The sequence below is a fragment of the Oreochromis aureus genome, linkage group 5 (genome assembly GCF_013358895.1).
Source record: "Oreochromis aureus strain Israel breed Guangdong linkage group 5, ZZ_aureus, whole genome shotgun sequence".
Lineage (NCBI taxonomy): Eukaryota > Metazoa > Chordata > Actinopteri > Cichliformes > Cichlidae > Oreochromis > Oreochromis aureus.
This window is the reverse complement of record NC_052946.1, coordinates 18997050-19018694: the sequence shown is the minus strand read 5'-3', so window position 1 is coordinate 19018694 and position 21645 is coordinate 18997050. Positions and strand designations below refer to the sequence as shown.

Genomic DNA, 21645 nt, shown 5'->3' with positions numbered 1-21645 from the left:
GTGAACTATCTTGGCAGGCAATACAAGCTCTTTGACCATATAAGGTTGGTCCAAAGAGACACAAGCGCGCACTGTGTTGGTAGTGAAGAAGGCATCAGCTCTACCTGAAGAAAGGGGGAAGGTTTTTAAAAGAAAAAAATGGCTACAAGTTTTTACGACCTCACGGCCAAACTGTTGACCGGGGAGACGTTTGATTTCTCGTCCCTAAAGGGCAAAGTCGTCCTCATTGAGAATGTCGCTTCTCTCTGAGGTACGACCGTCAGGGATTACACCCAGATGAACGAGCTCCACGAGCGGTACGCCAGCAAGGGGCTTGTGATCTTGGGAGTACCCTGCAACCAGTTCGGCCATCAGGTGAGAAATTTATCCCCTCTGCACTTTGGAGCACATAGCTAAGGCCTTTCTATCCCGTCAGTCTAGAAATAATCATTCTGTAAGTATCATTACTCTAAATGTCCTGCTTTCACCGTTAATTTATCATATTTTCCCGGAAATGGCTCATTTGAATGAAAGAGACTGACTTATTTGTATTTAATCAAATTAGAGGAATTTTGTTTCCACCCCTTATTTAAATCTTTAGTCTTGTATAGGTTCCAAGTTTACTGGCAAGTTTTAGATCGAGCTTTAGTATAATATTAGTCAGCTTGTAAGTACAAGAGACGCGTCTAAATCCATAGGTTATTATTGCTGTTATTATATCATTATTATTATTATTATTATTATTGTTTCATATGTAGCTTAAAGCGCAAGCATTGGTGATTTTTAGGATGGAGGAAGTTGTGGCGGTGTGTGAGATTTTCGTCTTACAACAAATCGAGTTCTTATATATGAAATATGCTTTAAAATTGTTAATATTTTATTAGGCGCTGATTGAACAATGACTACACAGTGATTGCTACTAGTTACTTATTGATACATAGTTATTGGCGGGATTCAATAATATAGAGTACTTGCTGTAGGGAACAGGGAAGTTAAGATTTTCTGGTTCTTCCTGATAAGAATGAGCCAAGAGTGTAACTGTGTGATCAACCGCGCAGGAGAACTGCAAGAATGAAGAAATCCTCCTGTCGCTGAAGTATGTCCGTCCTGGAAACGGCTTCGAGCCCAAGTTTCAGCTCTTTGAGAAGGTTGAAGTGAACGGGAAGGACGCCCACCCCCTGTTTGTGTTCCTGAAGGAAAAGCTCCCAACACCCAGCGACGACGCAACATCCCTGATGACTGACCCCAAGCTGATCAACTGGAGCCCGGTGTGCAGGAACGACGTGTCCTGGAACTTCGAGAAGTTCCTCATCGGGCCGGACGGTGTGCCGTTCAAGCGTTACAGCCGGAGGTTCCTCACCATCGACATCGAGGGAGACATCAAGAAGCTCCTCAGCCAGACGAATTAAAACCTCGTCATAAATGCAGCCTGCAGCTTAGCACTATGTGTGTGTGTAGCCTTCATAAAGAGGGAAACACCACTGCGCTCACAGCTTCAATAGATGCTACCTAAACTCACCACCTGTGCTCTCCTGTACGCAGCAGCTGTCTCCTGCTTTTCTTTTTACTAAATGAAGGAATCCTCTGAAACCAAACTGTGAGGAGGATATCTGATGAAATGTAAAAGGCAGGACTGTTTTATCTCTTCAAAGCTGCGCTGGGTGCACGTAAAGCACAGCTGTGGTGTCAAGTTTAAAGGGGATCAATAAATATATTTTTTGCAAACATTTCTCTGACTCCTAATTTATATATATATATTTATATATTTTCTCTATATTTACTTGTTTAAAGGTCATATTTGAGGAAATATTTTGTCAGCTTAATCTTATTAGCATATCTAAAAATACTCAGACATTTTCTGTAAAGGAGGGCCAGGGAAAGGTTATGAGTGGTAGATTATTCATCCACAGGCAAGTGTTGGCTTTGTATACAGCTTACAGTACAACTGATTACTAGGTGTGTTTCCTGTGCTTACACGTAATTGTACATCAGAGTTCCTTTTGCAAACAGTCAGCATTACTGGCAGGCAATTTAGGTTGCATCACCTGCAACCAGAGGTAATTATCTTAACACAGACAACAGTACTTACACCTTCAGCGTGGGGGTTATATTGCATGCAATTATTCTGAACAAAGCACCTCATTGAGGACTTGAGCTTTATTACGCTTTGAATCAAAGTACATTTACGTATTGCATCACCTGAAACCAGAGGCAATCTGTGTGATATTGCAGTGCATGTCCAAACAAGTGAGCTTGTTGAGGCTTCCAGTCTTTATTGTAATTTGAATTCAAATATTTTTCAGTTAAAAACAAAACTGCAGATATCGGCAACAAGATAAATATGAGGACAATCATTTTTACACCTATTTAAAATAGTGTTGATTATGTACAGATCGAGTTTAAACTGCTGACATAATTTCGGGTGGATAAGAAGACAAGATTTTCTGCTGCTGAACTGTGTTTTCAGTTACATATCTAGATTACAGATATAAAGCTTTTCTAGTTTTAGGCATAAATGATTATGTTTAGGTAGTTTGAACAACATGATGATGCCAGGACCAACCAGCAGAGAGGACACCCAAAGGCCCTGTATGTTAGCGTGTCATTATAAAACCAGGTGCAGATTTATGCCCCAGAACAAGCCTTGTGGGATTACATTATATTAAGTGTTAACTGTCACAAGTAAATGTATTCTAGTTTTTACTTGATCACATTCAAAACACCCAGTCACCAGTTATAAATGTGCTCCAGGGGATCGTTGTGTATGTCTGGGCTTCAATAATATAAAATAAAAGAATCACACCTTTACTTAAGAGCCAACTGCTGTATTAGTATCACTGGAAGGAAAACTGGCTCAAAGTGCCTGCATTCAGTGAGAATGCTGTTAAACGACTGCTCTCCTCCACCCCATCTGACATCTAACACATGATTTTTCCTCATGATAAGGAGCAAGTTCAAGTTTCATGAATAAAGCACCACTTTTATACTAGTTTATTTCGCTTCACTCAGTGTGCTTGGAAGATATCAAATATCATAGCCATTTCAATACAGAGCTGCATTATTGTACAAGACTAATTAGGACAAGCTATCGCAGGTGAACTAGGGGTCCGGTCAGGCAGCTTAAAAGACACATTAAAATTATGTGGAAGCTTATGACAGACCAAAACCTTTAATGCTAAAGGCCTGACCATACACTTCCATGATTTCTAGATACACCAGAAGCAGGTAGATTTTCACGGAGAATTCAAAGTGCCTCCTTTTTAATCAGGTTGCAGGAATTGAAAGGCCGCTTTTTTCATTATGATTACAAAAAAAAGAAAAAAGAAAATACAAATTGTGAGCAGGGTAAGACTCCTCTCATGAGTTTAGGGCCCCGAGAGCAGAGCCCGTGCTGTGCATCAAAACATATGGGGGGAAAAAAAAAAAAGTCATGGCTTAACTAGAGCAAGGCCAAAACAAAAAAAAACAAAAACAAACCCCCCAAAACAGCTTCTGCCACAACTCATGTCAAGATCTAGAGCTTAGGGACCTTGAAATGAGACATCCTCTCTGTGGTTTAGATGCGGCTCAGATCCACTGCTAGTCTAGCCGAAGGATCCCCTCAGAAATAGTTTCACTTTAAACAGGTGGCATAAGGTAACAGGATTCTTTCAACAAAGAAGGTGCCATGTACTGTCATGTGTGCACATCACACTGCTAAAATTTACCTTAGCACAGCAAGAATATGTGAGATAAATCTAGGCACAAAGCCAGCATCCTGGAAACGCATCAGTTTGTTCATTTTATCATAAATACCTTGGATCGCTTTGGTTGAAACAATAAATGCATTTGGCTTTTTGTTTTAAATATTTCTGACTGGTCTTGTGGGCAACAGAAACATTTGTTTATCTACATATTTGAGGGCACTTCTAACCTTAAGTTTCTATATTCACTTATATTCCTCTTCAATCCAGACTAGCAAACTACTTTAAGAAATCAGCAGACCACCCGCTGCAGGGAGGAAAGTCTCACAGTTCACTCTTATGTCAAGGCTGCTGGCTGTAGCTGACAACATATGAGACAAATCAAAATACAGGGAAGGTAGGATTAATAATTTTACGTCTGCGGAATCCTCTGCCACTAAAGTAGCTTTGTGTGTGCGTCCGAGTGTCTCTATTTGCCATATGCGTTTCAGTGTGTGTCCCTTTTCATTGGGGCTTCTTAATTTGTGTCCATGTGGTCATCGGCTGGCTCCGGGGCTCCTCCCAATGACGCCGAAGGTTGAGGTTTGGAGGGGCTTTCTTCGTCTCTGCGCTGATAGAACAGCACGTAGGCGGCTTTAGTCTGTAATGGCACAACACGGGTAAGATTACATTACTAGAAGAGGAAAACCTGACACCAAAGTCAACACACCAGCAAGTGTCAGTACTCAAACATCATTCTTTCACTTAAAAGACTAAATAAAACAAAGACCCAGTGATCACCAGTACACAACACTGTGAAAACTCACCACAATCTGATCCTCTGTGGCAGATGAGACGCTGCTGTCATCAAAGTAATACCAGTTTCCGTCCACTTTATTCTTGCCATAAGCCGTGTCTGTTACACAGAGACGGTGTGAGGTTAACGGATGACTTTTCAAGAATTTTGTTCAGGAAGACATAAAAGTCTGATTACACTGCTTCACTATGACAAAAGATGGCATATCAAAGAAAAATAAACTGAGGGTGAGTGCACAATGAAAACAATGATGTATGAGGCTCTACGGCTTATTAAATTTTAACCAAATGCAGCGTCCTTGGAGACAGAGTGACTGACTGAGCACCCCATCTGCTGACACATACTGTGTTCGTGTTTAAAGGCTAAACAAACTGCTACCAGCAGTTGGCATCAAAGACTACATAGAGGAAATTTCATTGTATAAAATAAATGCTGACTTACAGTGACCCCCTCCCATTCCTCCATAGTGGTTTGACACAGCAATAAGGTCGTAGATGTAGGGGCCAGCCTTAGGGTCACACACAAACTCAGACATGTTGAGATCCCTGGCAGAGAAAATACCGTCAGATGGTGAAACCCTGCATGTACTGCCCTGTTTAAGCCATCCTTAGTAAGTGTGAGTCAGACTTTTTTTTTTTTTATAAGGATTTCAGCAACACAATCTGCTCTGTGGTTTCCGTTGGATCAAGTTCCTCAACAGTGTCCTAAGATTGACATGTAGCTGTTAGCTTAACTGTGAGGCAACTTCCCTTTTATAACACAATAGAACATTTGTGTCTCTCTAATGAGGGAGTGGGGAAAAAAGTTAACGAATTACCTAGCGTTGGGAAATCTTATGCATTTGTCACCTAACATCTTAGTCATGTAACAAAATCCACTGTTCCTCAGTCACACACCCACAGCAGCAGGTTGCCTGTCTTTCTGGAGCAGCCTTCGGTGTCTAGCCCAAAGTTGCCGTGTGGAGAAAAACAACTGCAAACCCCTTGATTAATGAACAACCTGGGCAAACAAATCAGTGACCAGCAGTATTTACAAAAATCCACACAACCATAAAAGAGCAGAAAGAAGGTCTAAATGTTCTATTTGGGGTCATGCCAGTTTATAAGATAATAATCCACTTCTTGTAAGTAGAATGAGTATTTCCTCATTCAGAGCTCTGGTTGATTATTCTGTGAATTTCAAACTGCAGCTCCCTCTAGAGTCAAAGCTATACCAATACTACAGCGTTTCCAGTTCCTTATTTTTAAATTTTCACTATTTTACATAAAACTGAATTAATGGTTGCAATCATTTTCATACACTTCCTTTAACTTTTAAGACAAGTCTTTTTAAAACACACAGTTTTTCCATTTCTATTACTAGAGGCCTCTCAATCAATGCTGTAACAACAGTCATGGTTTAATGATGTTAAGAGTTATTGTCTTGATTGACAATGCAAATTAAAATGTAGCTGACGTGACTAAGGAAGGAACCATCTTTACAAAAAAGGTTCTGTGAAGAAGTGTTATTTTCTACCTTCACTACATGGGTAGCTGCTATGTGGAAAACTAAATCATTGTTTAGCCCATCGCTCTCTTATCTATAAACAAAACAAATCACACTAAAAATAAACTGAGAATCATGTCCTTATTTAGTTTTTCAGGAAGTTATATTTGTAAGTACTGGAGTCAAAAATGTGTGATACTGATCTTGACAACAGTATGCTGACAAAGAGAATTTTACATACTGCAACTTTAATCCTTAGTTTTATATTTCTCCTACCAAAAGGTACAATATTAAAAAGGTCATTTGTAAGAAGCATGTGACTGAGTATATAAAAGGCAGGAGGGTTTTTTTTTTTGCATCTTTATTTGCTAATGCTACTGGAGACAGCCAATAAATGATAAACTGAGTAAAATATCAAAGTCCCAAATGGCTAAAAGACCAACTGAGGATTTTGCCACGACACAGTACATACCTGATGGGAAAGTCCACCACTGTGTCCAGCTTGTCCCTCCAGCATCGGTTGTATGAGAAACGCTTTAGATGAACCACCAGAATCCGAGGAAGTGACCACAAGTCAAACTTCTTTGTGGCCTGTTGGTGCTTCTTGCATGTTGGACAATACCTACAAGAAAATATTCAGTTTAGATAAAATATAATGTGGAATATGTAAACACTTAAGAGTAAGTTATGCTGAAGAGTCCTCACCATGGGTCATGTTCTCCCAGTGTTTCCATTGTTGTAAAGAGCTCGATGCATTCCCTTAGAGCCACAGTGGTTTTCTTTCTTTGGGGCTGCAGCATGCTCTCATGCTTCTCATAAGCCTAAGCACAATATTTACACAAATATAAACAAACTGTTTGAGCACTGTGTCACAGAACTGTGTGACGAATATCAACTGACCTCTGCTTCTGGTTCATCATAGTAGAGTTTCTTCGACTCTGTGTCCCAGTCGATGGCCACTGTGGAATGTGCTGCAGAGGAGAGAACGTGGGAGAAGCTGTGTTATCATAAAGTGGCCTGAAAAAAAAAGGAAACTTTCCATGCAATTGAAGTTTAAAGATGTAGACTGACGATTAAGTTTGAGGACATTTCCATCACAGGGCAGCGGGCTAATGTTGGCCGTTCCGTAAGAGTTGACTATGCTGAAAGTAAAGAGCTTGGTCGTGTCTCCCTTGGACCCATTTTGTAAGTCAGAGGCCTCCTCCTCCTCTTCAGATTGGCCATTTTCTGGCTCTGGACTCACTTGGTGGTCCATGGCCTCCTCTTCACCTGAACAGTGACATAAACCACATCTAATTATTCTTGTTGCAATGCTTTTTGAGTGCTCCTTGATGACGACTCCTCAGCTGGACAGGAGTAGTTGATGTCAGCTTCGTACCATCATATAACCCATTCGTTTCATTGCAGGTCCCTGAGTGGTTGCTGCCATTACTGGAGCTGGCACTGCAGGAGGCCCCATCTGATAAGGGACTGCCACAGCCACCCAGGCTGGCAATGAGACTAGAAGATGTAGAACATTCAGGAGCCTGACTGCAGCTGGATAAGGTGGCTGAGGCTGACGCCCTGCTTTCAGTAGAAGGGCTCTGGGAGTGTTTTACGTAGCGTCTGCAACACACAACAAGGAACACAAGTTAACACCGTTAACCAAATTTGGAAAGAATTCAGGGTCTGCATGTTGTGTCCCCTTTCCATTAAATTTCCTCATGCCAGATGTACTGTATGCACACTGCTACTACACTGTAATATAGCTGAATTTCTTTTTACCAATACAGTAGGTTCTTACCCAATCCTCTCTAGGATCTTATCATAAAGAACGTCTGCTATGAGGTTATGTCTGGGCACGGTGATAAGTAAAGGCTGGCCAAACAGCATGGTGCTTGTGGAGCTTCCAGCATGCTTTGAGTGGCGCTCCCTGAAATAAACAGGCAGGTTCATCCTTTCACTGTTCTCCTCCTGCACCTCATACCTGCAGAGAGCGTTGACACAAAAAAGGAAACATGTCTTACACTCACACTGTACAATCACAGTGAGTGAGTTTTCAGATCATCATCAGGCCAATAACACAAACTTACACAAAGATGTCATCCTTTTCCATGATTTGGTTGAGGCCATCATCCCGTCTATAAAGTTTATGGAATCTGTGATTGTAAACATCTGCCACCACCATCTACAAAGATTAAGGAGGTGCAAATTTAGAACAAACTATAAACTGTTCCCAAGAGTAAGAAAACAAACATGTGAGCATCATAAATGGTGTGTGTTGTGCAATAAGTGATGCCAGGCAGCCTTATTATGTAAAAGAATAAGATTCTAACATTTTCTGGAGGGATTCCACAGAGTTTGGACAAGGCGCTGCACAGGTCTGTTATAGTACCCAGTTTGGGGACGACCACCCGATACTGCAAGACAAAGAAAACAACGTATGATGTTCTCAGTGACAATGCTGCTATTTTAAAGAGAGTTAGAAATGCATGTTAGACTTATATCAACAATCAAAACTTTGTTTTAATCTCCCAATCGTAGATACTTCTTATCAGTTTGATTGTGGATTCAAGTCTAGAGCAGCGAGAGTGAAGGTTAATGCCAACTCACCTGTGTGGGTCTTGACTGAGGGTCTGATCGGACCAGGAAAACTTCCATGGTACGGTCCTTCTTCAAGGGCAGAGGCAATGTGAGGTAGCAAAATGGGTCAAAGGTAACAGATACTTTGGAGCACTCTGGGCATACCAAGGTGGATTTGAAGAGGCCATGGAAAATATCAACTATAATAGAGTCATTGCGCAAACGGTGGTTTGTCCAGGCTTCCTTGGCAACAATCTGTAGTTCACCAACCAGTGGAGGAAAAAAAAGAAAAAAGAAAAAGAAGACCTCCATTAGATGGCATTTTAAAACCATCAATCCAAGATGACATTGCTTTCATGCTACTATACAGAAAAACTATTTCATGTTTAGCTGTCATTATAAAGCAGACCAGCAGTCATTCTGCTTCAAATTTAAAGTAGGACAAACATTTAAAAATAGTTCTGTAAAGGTTGATACTTCAGCAACATCATGAGAGCATCAGACAGACTTACTCTTTAGAGACCAAACAATACGATATCTACATCTGTACTATACCTCATCTGGACGGCCCTCTGCATCCCTTAGGGCCAAGTAAGGCTTCTTCTTGACCCTATTCAGATCTTCATGGAGCCCGTCAAGCAGGAAGGCCAACAGCTCCTGAGAGTCCTGCTGCTGATAGCCCGAAAACTGGGGGGCAAAGCGTCCGACCTGGGTCTGACAATCAAAGGATGCTTATTACTACCTTCATATAGCTCGATGAGTTTCCCTGGATGTATTCAGTCATATACACCGACTTCAGATCAAGCTATTTGGCATAACTTACTTTGAAGGTACGTGGGGCCACATAACTGCTGCGGCTGAGCCACATTTGTTTTACTAGATCTGCATAGGCCTCAGCTATCTCCCCCCTCATTCCCAGAGGATTCTCTCTGTTTATCTCTGCCTCATACTGGTCAGTGAGGAAGTACTCTGTGAGTGGAGATGCATTGCTCAGGCACTGAGGGAACAGGAACCAAAAAAAAGAAAAGACACGAAAAAGGATTATGTGCACAGAAATATTAAAGCTCACTTCCACCCAGGAGAAGCTGCAAATGCTTGCTTTTTTACCTGAAGGGCAGAGTTCATGAAGCATGTATTTCCCAAATTACTGAGCCCACATAAGCCAGGCTGCGATTGTGACTCCCTGTAGTTGTAGGAGCTGTATGAATTGTAGCCCCCATATCTGTTGGCAGAAAGAATGTCATATTGTTTGTCTGTAATATTGTATTCAGTATACAGCTGTTAACACATGGTAATCAAGTAAGCTAGGTGCACATAAAATCCCAGTTGTCCTGTACAAATTGCATACAAACTACATGCTCTTTAGTATTCGGCATACTAGTACACTCAGGCATACAATCTACATTTTTTTTTTTTAACTTGAAATATGGTCAGACAATAGACAATGGACATCTTTAAATCTTTAATCACTCTCTTGATGTAACAAAAATTAATACTTTCTCATTTACTATCTGCATTTTTCTGCAAACTTCATTAAAGCGGTAGACTACATAAAGAGCAAATGCATGCACCTGATTATACCGACACAACCTATGCAGTTCCAGACTACTGGAATTTGGTGTGAATATATTTTGTGCTTTATTCTGGGTGACATCAAGGAGCTAAAATAAATAAATACAAATTTAATTAAAAAACTGAGCTGTTAAACGATAAGATAAAGACAAAGTAAAACATTCACATTCCTAGTTTTGCAGCCTGTCAAGAATTTTTGTTTGTCTTACAAACTACACTGTGGTCTGTGGGAACACAATGTGATATAATGATTTGTAAGAATTCTAACAAGTTGGAAGATGTAGTCAAATTTCCTTGAACTGCCTTTGAAAACTCCACTTATTGAAAACTTAGACTGGATATTGGGAAGTTGTTGTTTTTCCCTCTTTTTAAAATTAAGTGACAAGCTGTGTGTGAACAGTGAAAAGAAATATCACTCCTATCCAACAAGCTTTACCAGTATTTATCCATGAGAGGTAAAGTTTCAATAAACAAGAAAAAAAAAGGGGAAATAAAGTAGATCAGAAAAGATGCCTTGCCTGTTGCTGGATGAGGTGCTGTTGTTCAGCGTGTATCCAGGGCTGCAGTTGCTGTCTCCATTGGTTACTGCTGGGGATGAGTTTGAGGAGAGTTTTGGAGAGGTAGTGAAATTCCTGGATGGGGTTGTACTTGATCTAGTAAGAAAGAATGAAATTGTCTTTCAGAAAAGCACATTCCTAAATATGTAAACAAACATGCCAGCGTGACTGGAGAGAAGAAGAAGAAAAAAAAGCTTACTTGGGATGTGAAGCTTGTCTGGGCCACGTACCATCCTCATTTTTGCGCTCAATCACAAGCACCTGTGGAAAATATTCTGTATGAAAGCTAGGTTGGCACACCTGAATTTCATGCATGACTTTTCACATCTCAGGCTCGAGTTTAATACTCAAATGGCAAATGCCACCAAACGTTTCTTTATTGTTATTCTTTAATGTTTCTTTATTCTAATACACTGTATTTTTCGTCTAATTTGAAAGCTGCTATGACTGATCTGGATTTCAGTGGCTGCTGTGATAAATGAAGTTAATTAATGCCTTCATCTTCTCTAACCTAGATTGTGAATATAACACACAGACACCTAATTCAAACTAGCAGTCTCCAATCACCACCTCAGTCTCATATACTAAGAGGTGCTTTTCCTTCCTACTAAAATATATTAATGTAAAGGGCAAATAAAATAAACAGCATACATTATCTTTGCAGCACAATGTCAAAATTAAAAAACAACCACATAGCTGAATCATAACCTGATCTCCCTGCAGCAACACTTACACATTACAACCTAAACAAATGTTATTGCAGTGCTAATGTACTACACGGCAGTAGGCTCTCTGGTGTTTTTGTTATTCTTTTCAGTGCCTGCAAATGAATTATGTACATGAGTGAGGATCAGTTTATTATTGAGCTGTAGTCAAACAATAATCTCAATCTTATTTGAATAGCACTACCTGTCCCTGGAAAAGACCAGCATCCTGTACGGTGCTGTCTGGCTTGTTCAGCTGCTCGTACGTATTGCTCATGTATTTGTTCCAGAGTCTGGTCTCTTCTTCTGATGGGATATTGAACAGTGTTCTCATCTCCTTCTCTATAGTGTCTAAAAATGAGAAAAGTTTGATAAATAAGCATGGAGAGTCAAATAGTTTTATTCAGCAAACACAAACCCATAAATGACACATGTGGATGCTCACCTATAGTATCAGCTTTACTGAAATGACGTGTAACAACATTGTCCATATTGTCATTCTCACACAACTTCAGCTCCAGCAAATACACCTCCACTTTACAGTGCTTGACAAACATGCCATGTTCAACGACCTAGAGGAAGAAAAAAAAAAGAGACATTTGGAAGCCCAGTCCACGCACTCTGGTACATGGCTAAAATTAAGAATATCTTTAACAGCCTTACCTTCCTGACGATAGGTCTCTGGCCCTCAAGGCAGCCATACCAGCTGACTAGCTTATTCCATGCCTCAGTAGGTACTAGGACATAATCTAGCTCATCTATAAGGTGCTCTTTCAGGGCTTGAGTCTCCTGGTCTTTAAGGAGAAAAAGAAAAAAAAAACAAACAAACATAAGTATAAGCTAAGGAACTAAATTTTTTTTGTTTTGTTTTTTTATTTCTATGTGGAACTTATATTGTTCAAGCAAAATCAACAGCAGTCCATTAGGGGATTCGTTTTAAAATGACAATTTTACCTGAGAACAGGCCAGAGTTATCAATTGGTCCTGGATAGAGGCTTCGTTCTCCAACATTGTACATATCCCAGCTGTCAAACCCCACATACTTCTTCCACTGTTTGAACCACCGGCTGTCTATTAGATACCTAAAACAAATTGATCAGTCACAGTTAAAGAAAAACATATCACTCGTTGGAAGATGCTCTTTTCCCCTTAAAAGCTTTAGCATTTATATCTCGTAAAGGATTTCTTCCTCCAGCATAAAAAAGGGTCAAGAGATTCTAAAAGGTATGGTATAAAAGGGCACACAGCCCTACACTTTCCCAGAAGATTATGCAATACCAAACTGCCTTGGCATTTATAGTAACTGCAAGCTAGTTTGACTTAATCTCATCTAAAGAATCTCCTTTGGTTAATAAGCTTGTATCCACACTGCAACAACCATTCAAATGCTAATTCAAAAAGCTGGACAATGGTTCTTTCGTGTCAACACTATAAATTAATGGGCTTCAAAGTGTCAAACAAACAGGTGCATGATCTTATCCCGAGATTAGTTTTGCCAAGCTATGCCTGACAGTGTTTAAGGCTCCTGGAAATAAATACCACGGGATAGTAGTTCCATTTTAACAATACCATAAATGGAAGGGCCGAGTCATTTAAATAACTCCAGAAAAACAGGTTAGCTTTGCAGCTAGTGGCTGCAAGAATGAACGTGACCTGGTCATTTGGCACCCACTTCTATTAACAAATGAGATTAACGGGGACGCTTGCCCATCTCACATGTCTGTGGTGTTGTGTTTACTGGCTGAGGTGAAGCCTCTTTAGTACACCGGCTGCATTATGCCCAGGCCTGGGTCTTAATGGTCTGAAACTATGTTAGCTAACACAGGTGGCTTGCCGGGTAAGGGGAATGTCACACGGCTTAAAATGGTATGTTATGACAAGCAGGTAACTACTTCTCACATTAATTCTGTCAGCGGGCCCATTTCCTCATCATCCCGTAACTGACAACAACACGGTTTCACTGGAAAATGAAACTACAATCTGAATCCAGGGCCTTAGTTATTCTGACAGCCCACTAGCTACCACGACTGCTAAAGCCGCTCAACTTATCACAAAACAGGCACTAATTAATGTACAAATGAGTCACTTGGCAGCTGGTTTGCTTGTGTGCGTCAACAATAATATCTGTTAATACAGGCATTAGTACTAACAGAGAAATTCAAATGTCGGGCTGACTAGCAGCAAGCGTGCTAGCCTGCTAAAATATCATTAGCACAGCAGCTATCGAGTTCAAGCTTACAAGCATTGCTGTCATTAGCTTGCTAGCTTAGCATGCTAACACTTCCTGTTTGTCGGCTAATGATAGCTAAAGACCCAAGTATTACTGGCCGCTAGCTTACCATTCGTCACCCTTTTTCAGAGACGTTTTCAAAAGAGACCCAATAGTCTGTTTTTGACTTTCGGTTGATGGAGTCGGTATTTGTGCAGCTACCGGCTCCGAGTCGGAGTCCGCTGCGTTACCCGACTCGGGTCCGCCTCCCTCGGCCATCATGCAGCCTGTGTGCCGGTAACGTGAACGCGCTGAAACACACGCACTGGGACGGGCTCATAGAAAACCTTCTTCCTCTACGGGCGGCGCATAGCCCCGGAGAGCTGCTATTGCACTCCAGCGTTCAGTCACTAGCACTACTAAACCGGTAAGTTACGAGACATTCAAATGCCAGCTGACTGACAGCAAGTTTCCCATAAAAAGGATCTTGCAGTTCCTGTGCTTCAGCTCTGTGTTCGCTAATCTGATGATAATTTTCACTTACATTATAGGTTTTTAGAGCTCGTTAAACAGACGTCCAGGCAGTTAAATAAAGAGAAGACTAAATTTTAACGGAGAGCAAATGCACATGTTTTTGTGTAACAATGACCTATTATTACTGACGAGGATAAAATTATTATCCTCTCTATGATTTAAAAGTTTTTGTCAACATTTTTCCAAGTGCTTCTTTTTAATATAGCAAGGAGTTTAAAACATAGCATTTGTAAAAATAATAGCTTTCTTTAGAAAGCATAAATTATTTCAGAAAAAAAAAGGATTATTACCAGGGTCAGTATTATTAGCCCCCTGAAAAACTGGCCTTTTCATTGACCCACAGCACAAACCGTTGTTGTGCAATGACGGGCTTTAACTCTGTAATACTCAAAGCTTGCAAAATCAAGTCAAAACTGAGGGCTGTCTTTCAGTTTACACATAGTATTAAAAACCTTAGCAAAGATTTGAGCGGCCACCTGAGAAAGCATCATGCCAAAAGCAAAATAATTCAATCTAGATTTCTGTCAAGAAATTCAAAAATTGCCACACAGTACAGAACAAGCCTGGCATATGAAGGTATGTATCTTGCAAAATGTGAGAGCTTGTACTGGCAGAGGTAGGAAGCAAAAGATTTCAAACACTGTGGAAAGAAATCAAGTGAGAGATGTGTCTAAAGAACAACTGCCAAGACATTACTGAATGACTGAGCCAAGTCAGAAATGGTAGTCTCAAAGAAGACAATCACTAGAACCCTGCACAGGAATGGACTGCGAGGTTGCAGACCAAGAAAAACTCCACTTGTGCAGGAATGACACCTTCAAGCTAGACTGAAGACTGAAGTATGCTAAAGACAACTTGGAGAAAGACTCTGTATACTGGAAATGTATCCTTTAGTCAGATGAGACAAAGCTAGAGCTCTTTGCTCATGGCTCATAGAAATGCTGCTTGTGTTTGAAGAAGTAAGAGGCGTACAACCCAAAGAACACCATCTCCACCATGTAACACAGTGGTAGGAGCATTGTGCTGTGGGGATCAGTTCTTCTGGTATGCGGAATCTTCTCAAGGCGGAAGGAATTGTGAAAAAAGAAGGATATGTGAGGATTTGTGAAGACAGTGACACAATTATAAATCTCTCCTGGTGAAGAACAAAGCATTCTTCATGATCGTGGCTCAAGAGTTGGCAGTTTGTTTTGTAATCGGAAGGTTGCTGGTTCGAGCCCCGGCTCCGACAGTCTCAGTTGTTGTGTCCATGGACAAGACACTTCACCCGTTGCCTACTGGTAGTGGTCAGAGGGCTCGGTGGCACCAGTGTCCCGCAGCCTCGCCTCTGTCAGTGCGCCCCAGGGCAGCTGTGGCTACAATGTAGCTTGCCATCACAAGTGTGTGAATGGGTGGATGACTGAATGTAGTGTAAAGCGCTTTGGGGGTCCATAGGGACTAAGTAAAGCGCTATACAAATACAGGCCATTTACCATTTTAGGTTCTCACATAGGGGAGAAAAGCGCTATATGGGAACTAGTCCATTTATTGTCTAGTATTTGAGATATTCATGTTCAAACATTGCCTTAGATTTCAAATTGTGGAAAAAAAAAACTATGGAAGAGGGTCAATGGATGATTTTTTTCAGAAAAGTACATCTTGAAATGTATTTGATATATGAAGTTAATATTTCATAGCAATCATTATATATGCCCAATCTTTGTACCATACAATCAAAAATGGTCAAGCAGAAGGCCCATGGTGATATGAGATCAAATGACTCCATTCATAGACACTGCATTTTTCCCTAAGCGTCATAGTCATGAAATGTAGCCTTTTCACAGCTCTAATCGCTTGTCTTTTCTATAGATCGAAATCCAGATTTCACTTTGGTCACAGTTCTTACTGAAACACTGCCCAGTTGAGCAGTCTTCGTGACTGAAGCACTCACCACCAAAGCCTTTTTTTTTCTTTTGTGCCATTTTGACTAAATCCATCCTGCCTTGTATCCACAGTTCAGGCTGGTGTTGACGGTGTGGGGAATATTTTCTTGGCACACTTTAGACCCCACAGAGCATAATTGGATGCTTATGTTACCTGTGCGGAAGCATGATCATCCTTCATGTTCCTCAACTCATTTGTTCACTTGCCTGCATTTTTTTTAACTTAATAATGTGAACATGACTGACAGGCTGTTAAAACAAGATTGCAGTATAATTAAAAAACAAACTTACTTTTAAGTGACATTTTGTCCATTTTAAAAAATTCAACTCACTTCCTCACTACCAATCATCCTAACCCAGGTAAATGAAGTAGACGCTGTATTGTGGAAAACTGACAACAAAAGAGTAATATTAATGTCCACGGTATCTATTCAAATCTACTGAGGATGAATGTGACATGTGTATTATTTGAATATTCAGCTGTGGCGCTTCTTCTCTTACACTGATCGTTATTATTCAAAGAAACAAAAAAGACAAAAAAAAAAACAAAACAAAAAAAAACAGCACAAAACAAAAACATCTCTTTCTTCATATTTGAAAAGTAAAGTGTTAGTGTACATGGAAAACAAATAAAACTATTTTGAATCAAAACAGACTTTATACTGTACAAAACACAAGGGAGTTAATTACAAAATAAACCGTCTACATACTTCAAAAACAATATCTTGATGACAAAACTCAACATTTCCCCTGCCACAAAACAAACAAACCTAACCTGTTCTGGACCTGCTTCTATCTACAATCTAAGATATGAGCAATAACGGATGGTTAAAGGATTATTAAATATAGATCATTCTGACCTGTAAAACTGTTTTATGTACTATTTTGTTTAAAAATGACACATACAAAATGAAGACAGCTAACTAGCTGTGCATGACATTAGGAAGAAGAAGCACTAGGCAGTTCAGATTCTACTACTTAATGGCATTATGACTGCATTCAGTTTCAAGCCAACAAGAACATGTTTCAAAAATCAAAAAAACATCACTTAATTTCTCTAGAACAGCCCCTTCTTCCTTTGAAATAACAAAGCAGAGCTCTCTATTATGCATGAGGCAACAGTAGAACCAGTGTATTTGTGTTCATTTCAGTTCATTTATGGACAGGAATGGAAGGTAGATACATGTGAAAAGACCACTACAACAAATTAGATGATGTAAACTTTGCATATGAAGGGATTTGTCCCAGTTGTGTGGTTTCAGATTTTAAAAAAAAAACAAACAAACAAAAAACACACACACACAACAACAAAAAAACAAAACAACCCCCCCCCCAAAACAAATCCCTGAAATAATCAAATTTGAAATTGGAGTCTCCAAAAAGGAAGTGATTAGGCCATCAGAAGATACCGCTTGGCAGCTCCTTGCTGAACATGCCATCAAAGTCCAACTCCCGGCTCATCAGATCATCCTCTACATTCTCAAGCGCCCACTGATGGTCAGTCAGTTCCAGTGCCTCCCACTCAGCCTAAAAATCAAAAACGAACAGCACATTAAATCATCAAGGCCCCATGCCACCAACCCCCACCCCTCTGTAGCTAATTCAACTAATTATAGACACACATACTTTGAAAGCTTTATTTGTATCTGCAGGCATGGCCATGGCAGCACCGCTCATCTGCTCCTGCATGATCCTCGACTGGTCTGCGCCTGCGGGCATTCAGACACAAAGCAAACACAATCAGTATGTGGACATTTTCACTAAAGTCACATGATGTAATCTAATTATCCGTTTTAACATTTAAACCAATTTCAACTTTGTGAAACACTCCACTTACCGTTATCTTGGCCTAGGATTAAAGAGTACATGCTTCGAAGTCCAAACACGTTCAGGAAATACCAGGATGCGGAGCTCACCCTGCATAATACACACAAGCGCAAACAAATCAGTGTCATCACACTAGCTTTAGCATTTTCCTATCAATAAATAATGAGTGGTGCAGTATGAGTCCAAGTATCTTGCTCTATTACCAAGAAGCATCCAATGAGAGCAACTCTATTCCTTGTTGCAGCATGGGCTTAAAGCGCAGTGTGAGAGGGAAGGGAACCTTAGCTGTGCGAAGGAAGCACAAGCAGAACATCGGCATGTAATTTCCATTTAAATTATATCTTGACAAAGTTGCTTTTGTGTGGGTCAGGGAGATAAATTACTTGTTACAAATCCTGAAAATGTCCAGTTGATCCATCCACCGATGAGGATCATGGGAAGCACGTTGGTTACGTTGCCCTTCATCATATCTGTCAGCATGCTAGGATCTGTGAACATTTTATGGGTAAAGGAAAAATCTTTAAACCCTAGATCGCTGAAAAGATATTCATAAACATTTTTTTGCACATTGGTAGAAGATCCAGCTTCACTCTTAATGCAGAGAAAGGTGTCAAGTTGCTGGTTGGCCAACCTGCAGTATGTGTGCTGATACAATGTGATCTAGTACTAGGTCTGATGTAGACTTCTGTTAGGAACCTTTGTAGAGTCTATGTTGTCACCTACGTAGGTGGCCGACATTTATCCTTGTGTGGTTACGTGTTAAATACAGTGATGTCGTGTCCCGGTGTTTTACATGCAGTCCCAAGTCAACAGAAAAAAAGAAAATGCTTTCTGGTAACCAGTTTTTTGTTTTTTCCAGAGCCATACCTACGTTTCCCTCTAGTTTTTCCACTTCTTTGTACATTCCCTCATATCAATTCTGATTTTAAGCACGCCCTCTCTCTCTCTCTCTAGGAATTTGCTGACATGTGGGAGTCCTAATACTGATGCAATTATACTGGTTATTTCTCTTTATATTGAGATGATGATTGTTATTGCCTCACTGGTAAATTCAAACACATGCAGTGAAAAATGCATGAAAACAGACTTTTTGGGGTTTCCATTTTACATTCATCTCAATAACAACAAAATTTTATTTGACTTTTTACTAAGCACCTGAGCTGAGAATCTTCTGAGACCTCCCCACTTGGCCAGAAAAAAAAAAAAAAAAAAAAAAAAAATGTTAGTACTGTCCCCCAGTTTAATAGTGACTTAGTAAAACTCTCACAGGACCTGATTATAAAGGGTCTAAAAAACTTTATTTCACTTAAGAGGTTCCGTTGACCCTCTTGCTATTTGTGTGATCACCCCGCTGATGAAGGCTGCACAGGACTGAGTCATCACCACTGCATAGTTACATTTTCCATATCTTTGTATTGATTACACCTAAAAACGATAGCATTATTACACTAGATTAGAGATTTGAGGTACGTCTAATGATATCAACCACAAATGTGCAGGATCTAACCCGCAGCGTTTCATTAGGTCAATATTTTCATTCATACTTCTCCTTCCTCTTTGTTGTGTTCTTTCAGTACCGGATGACACAAAAACACACCAATGAGCTCTGCGGTTATGTAATCACTGATAATATGATACCATAACTGTATTACATTACAAGACAAGTAGTAACGCTCTGTGCAGCCACATCTCAATTAGCAGAAACTGGTATGAGTTGATGTTATGAATCAGTCAACACACTTTAAATAATGGTATGACAGCTTTGTACGTTCAGTATGTTTTTACTGGCTCTCCTGGATGTCGCGTTTGAGCCTTGAGAGCAGGGATGGGCAATTAAGCTAAACTGTCCATCCCTGCAAAGCATAATAATAATAATAACAATAATAATAATAATAATGATAACAACAATACAGTCCCGATCAAAAATTTAAGAGCACTTGAAAATTGACAAATTTTGCATGCTTGTATCTTAACAAGGTTCAAAGTAGAGCTTCAACATGCAACGAGAGGAAATGGGAATGAGACAAAAAAAATTTTGAGCATGCAATTTACTGAAAACAACGCTTAAACTGAAACAGGCTGTTTTCAAGTGGTCTTAAACTTTTGACTGGGACTATAATAATAATGATAATAATAACAGGAAAGAGAAAAATTTGTATTGTGATGTTCTGGTTTGCTCCAGGACTTTCTCCTCCTCTGCCTCAGAAACCCTTAACCTTCTTCCTATCTCGCTTTCCACCTAAGGAGCTCTGTAATCAGCCAAGACTCTTTATGAATTATTTTACCAGGACTCAGTCGTAGCTTTAAGTGGAAATTCTGGGAATCTGTTATTAAAAAGATTTGTGAAAACACTGCTGGTGTCCCATGTCTTTCAGCCACATGCTAAACAACCCCTTTTTATTTTAGAAGTTTGAAATTGTTACAATTTCACAGCTTGTGCTTCATTTAAAAAAAAAAAAAAAGAAAAAAAGGAAAAAAAAAAAAAGGCTCACCTGTCATTGGAGAGGGTGGGACAACCTTTCTTTTGGTCTTTTTGAAAAATCCATCTTCTTGGTTATTGAAGTAGAACTTCCTCATCAAAAAGGACTAAAACACACAGAAATCATCAATTTTATAGTCAAAGCACATACAAGTATGAGTTCTCACTCAACTTCGCAACTTATTTAAGGCAGCCTACCTGTTTGGGAATGTATTTTCCATTTTCTCTGAGAATTCTGCTCCTAATAAGAACCTGGCTGGATTTGGAGAAAAAGTCATAAATATGAGCTCAGCATTTTTTTTCTCCCTTTGTGATTCAGATTATAATTAGATATGATTTATGACGCACCTGTCAGAAACTTGTTCTAACGTCAGCTTTTTGTCACTTTGAAGGAGAATAGATACATAATGCCGAATAACCCCAACCAGAAAAGTGATGAAGACAATGGGCAACACCACCCAAAGTCTAATATTGGAGTCCAGCAGAAGCTCCGGCTCAGCCATTCTGTCTGGTTACCTGACAGGAAAAATAAATAATTAAATAAATAATAACAACAACAACAACAACAACAACAACAACAACAGAGCAAAATAAGAAAGGCAAACAGAAAACAAATCGAGCTGTCTAACCAAAGACACCAGCAAACTTTTTGTAACAAATAAAATGACCGAGAAACTGAAGTCGGGCTGAGACTGACGTTACATGGATGGGCTGTCAGCTCCTCGGTTAGCTAGCCAGCGCCCGTGACATTAGCGACTGACATTGAGCTAGTAAACTACAGTTAAACGACACAGTTTGAATTCATCTTCGCTGTGTGGCAACTATATGTTGAAAGCGTCAACAATTTTTTAATGAAATTGCTACGTGGATTAACAAAGCTGACGCTAGCGGAGTGCTAACGTTAACATTAGCCGGCTGGCTACCTGTTTCTGGATGTATGGGTCACTGTAGATGAGAGTTGGCCAGTGGTCTCAGCACAGGTACCGCCGCTCCTAGTGTGTTCCCCAGCGGCGACAGACAGAAGCCATGCACCGTGTGAGGTAGTTAAATAACTTATATAACCTCTGACGGTTCACATCCACTGTTGTAACCACCGCTTTGCGTTGGCTCTGGGAATGAGGAAGATTTCTGCTTCTGCAGCTCGTCTGTGTCGCAATCACTGGGACTGCAGCGCCACCTCGCGGTGATGTACGCATTGCATTTTGCCTTTTCTTCTTTGTCACACCAACTCTTTCTGCATGTCCTCCTTCACCAGACCCAAAAGGTTTTGGCTAACCTTTTTATTTTCTACATTACATTATTACATTTTTTAAGACTTAACATATTTCTTTCGGAT

General features: G+C 40.0%; 3 protein-coding genes across 3 annotated transcripts; 1 reads left to right on the top strand and 2 right to left on the bottom strand.

Annotated features, from left to right (window-relative positions):
* The first annotated feature begins 55 nt into the window (after nt 1-55).
* On the top strand, nt 56-1708 carry gpx1b (glutathione peroxidase 1b). Its single transcript, XM_031757153.2, has 2 exons — nt 56-354; nt 1038-1708. The coding sequence occupies exons 1-2, from the start codon at nt 139-141 to the stop codon at nt 1386-1388; spliced, it is 567 nt and encodes a 188-aa protein (XP_031613013.1). The 5' UTR covers nt 56-138; the 3' UTR covers nt 1389-1708.
* Nucleotides 1709-2118: 410 nt separating this feature from the next.
* usp4 (ubiquitin specific peptidase 4 (proto-oncogene)) lies at nt 2119-13882 on the bottom strand. The gene is made up of 22 exons (XM_031757072.2): nt 13678-13882; nt 12293-12420; nt 12002-12132; nt 11784-11910; nt 11544-11689; nt 10834-10895; nt 10596-10730; nt 9613-9727; nt 9329-9502; nt 9061-9219; nt 8536-8760; nt 8259-8342; nt 8016-8110; nt 7727-7909; nt 7322-7548; nt 7015-7212; nt 6844-6914; nt 6649-6764; nt 6416-6565; nt 4900-5003; nt 4469-4557; nt 2119-4302 (listed from the first exon to the last, which is right to left on the bottom strand). The coding sequence occupies exons 1-22, from the start codon at nt 13827-13829 to the stop codon at nt 4180-4182; spliced, it is 2994 nt and encodes a 997-aa protein (XP_031612932.1). The 5' UTR covers nt 13830-13882; the 3' UTR covers nt 2119-4179.
* Nucleotides 13883-16641: 2759 nt separating this feature from the next.
* Nucleotides 16642-21468, bottom strand: emc3 (ER membrane protein complex subunit 3). The gene is made up of 9 exons (XM_039612857.1): nt 21233-21468; nt 20658-20825; nt 20508-20565; nt 20323-20416; nt 18214-18318; nt 18034-18115; nt 17841-17920; nt 17630-17712; nt 16642-17530 (listed from the first exon to the last, which is right to left on the bottom strand). The coding sequence occupies exons 2-9, from the start codon at nt 20810-20812 to the stop codon at nt 17402-17404; spliced, it is 786 nt and encodes a 261-aa protein (XP_039468791.1). The 5' UTR covers nt 20813-20825; nt 21233-21468; the 3' UTR covers nt 16642-17401.
* Between the last annotated feature and the right edge of the window lie 177 nt (nt 21469-21645).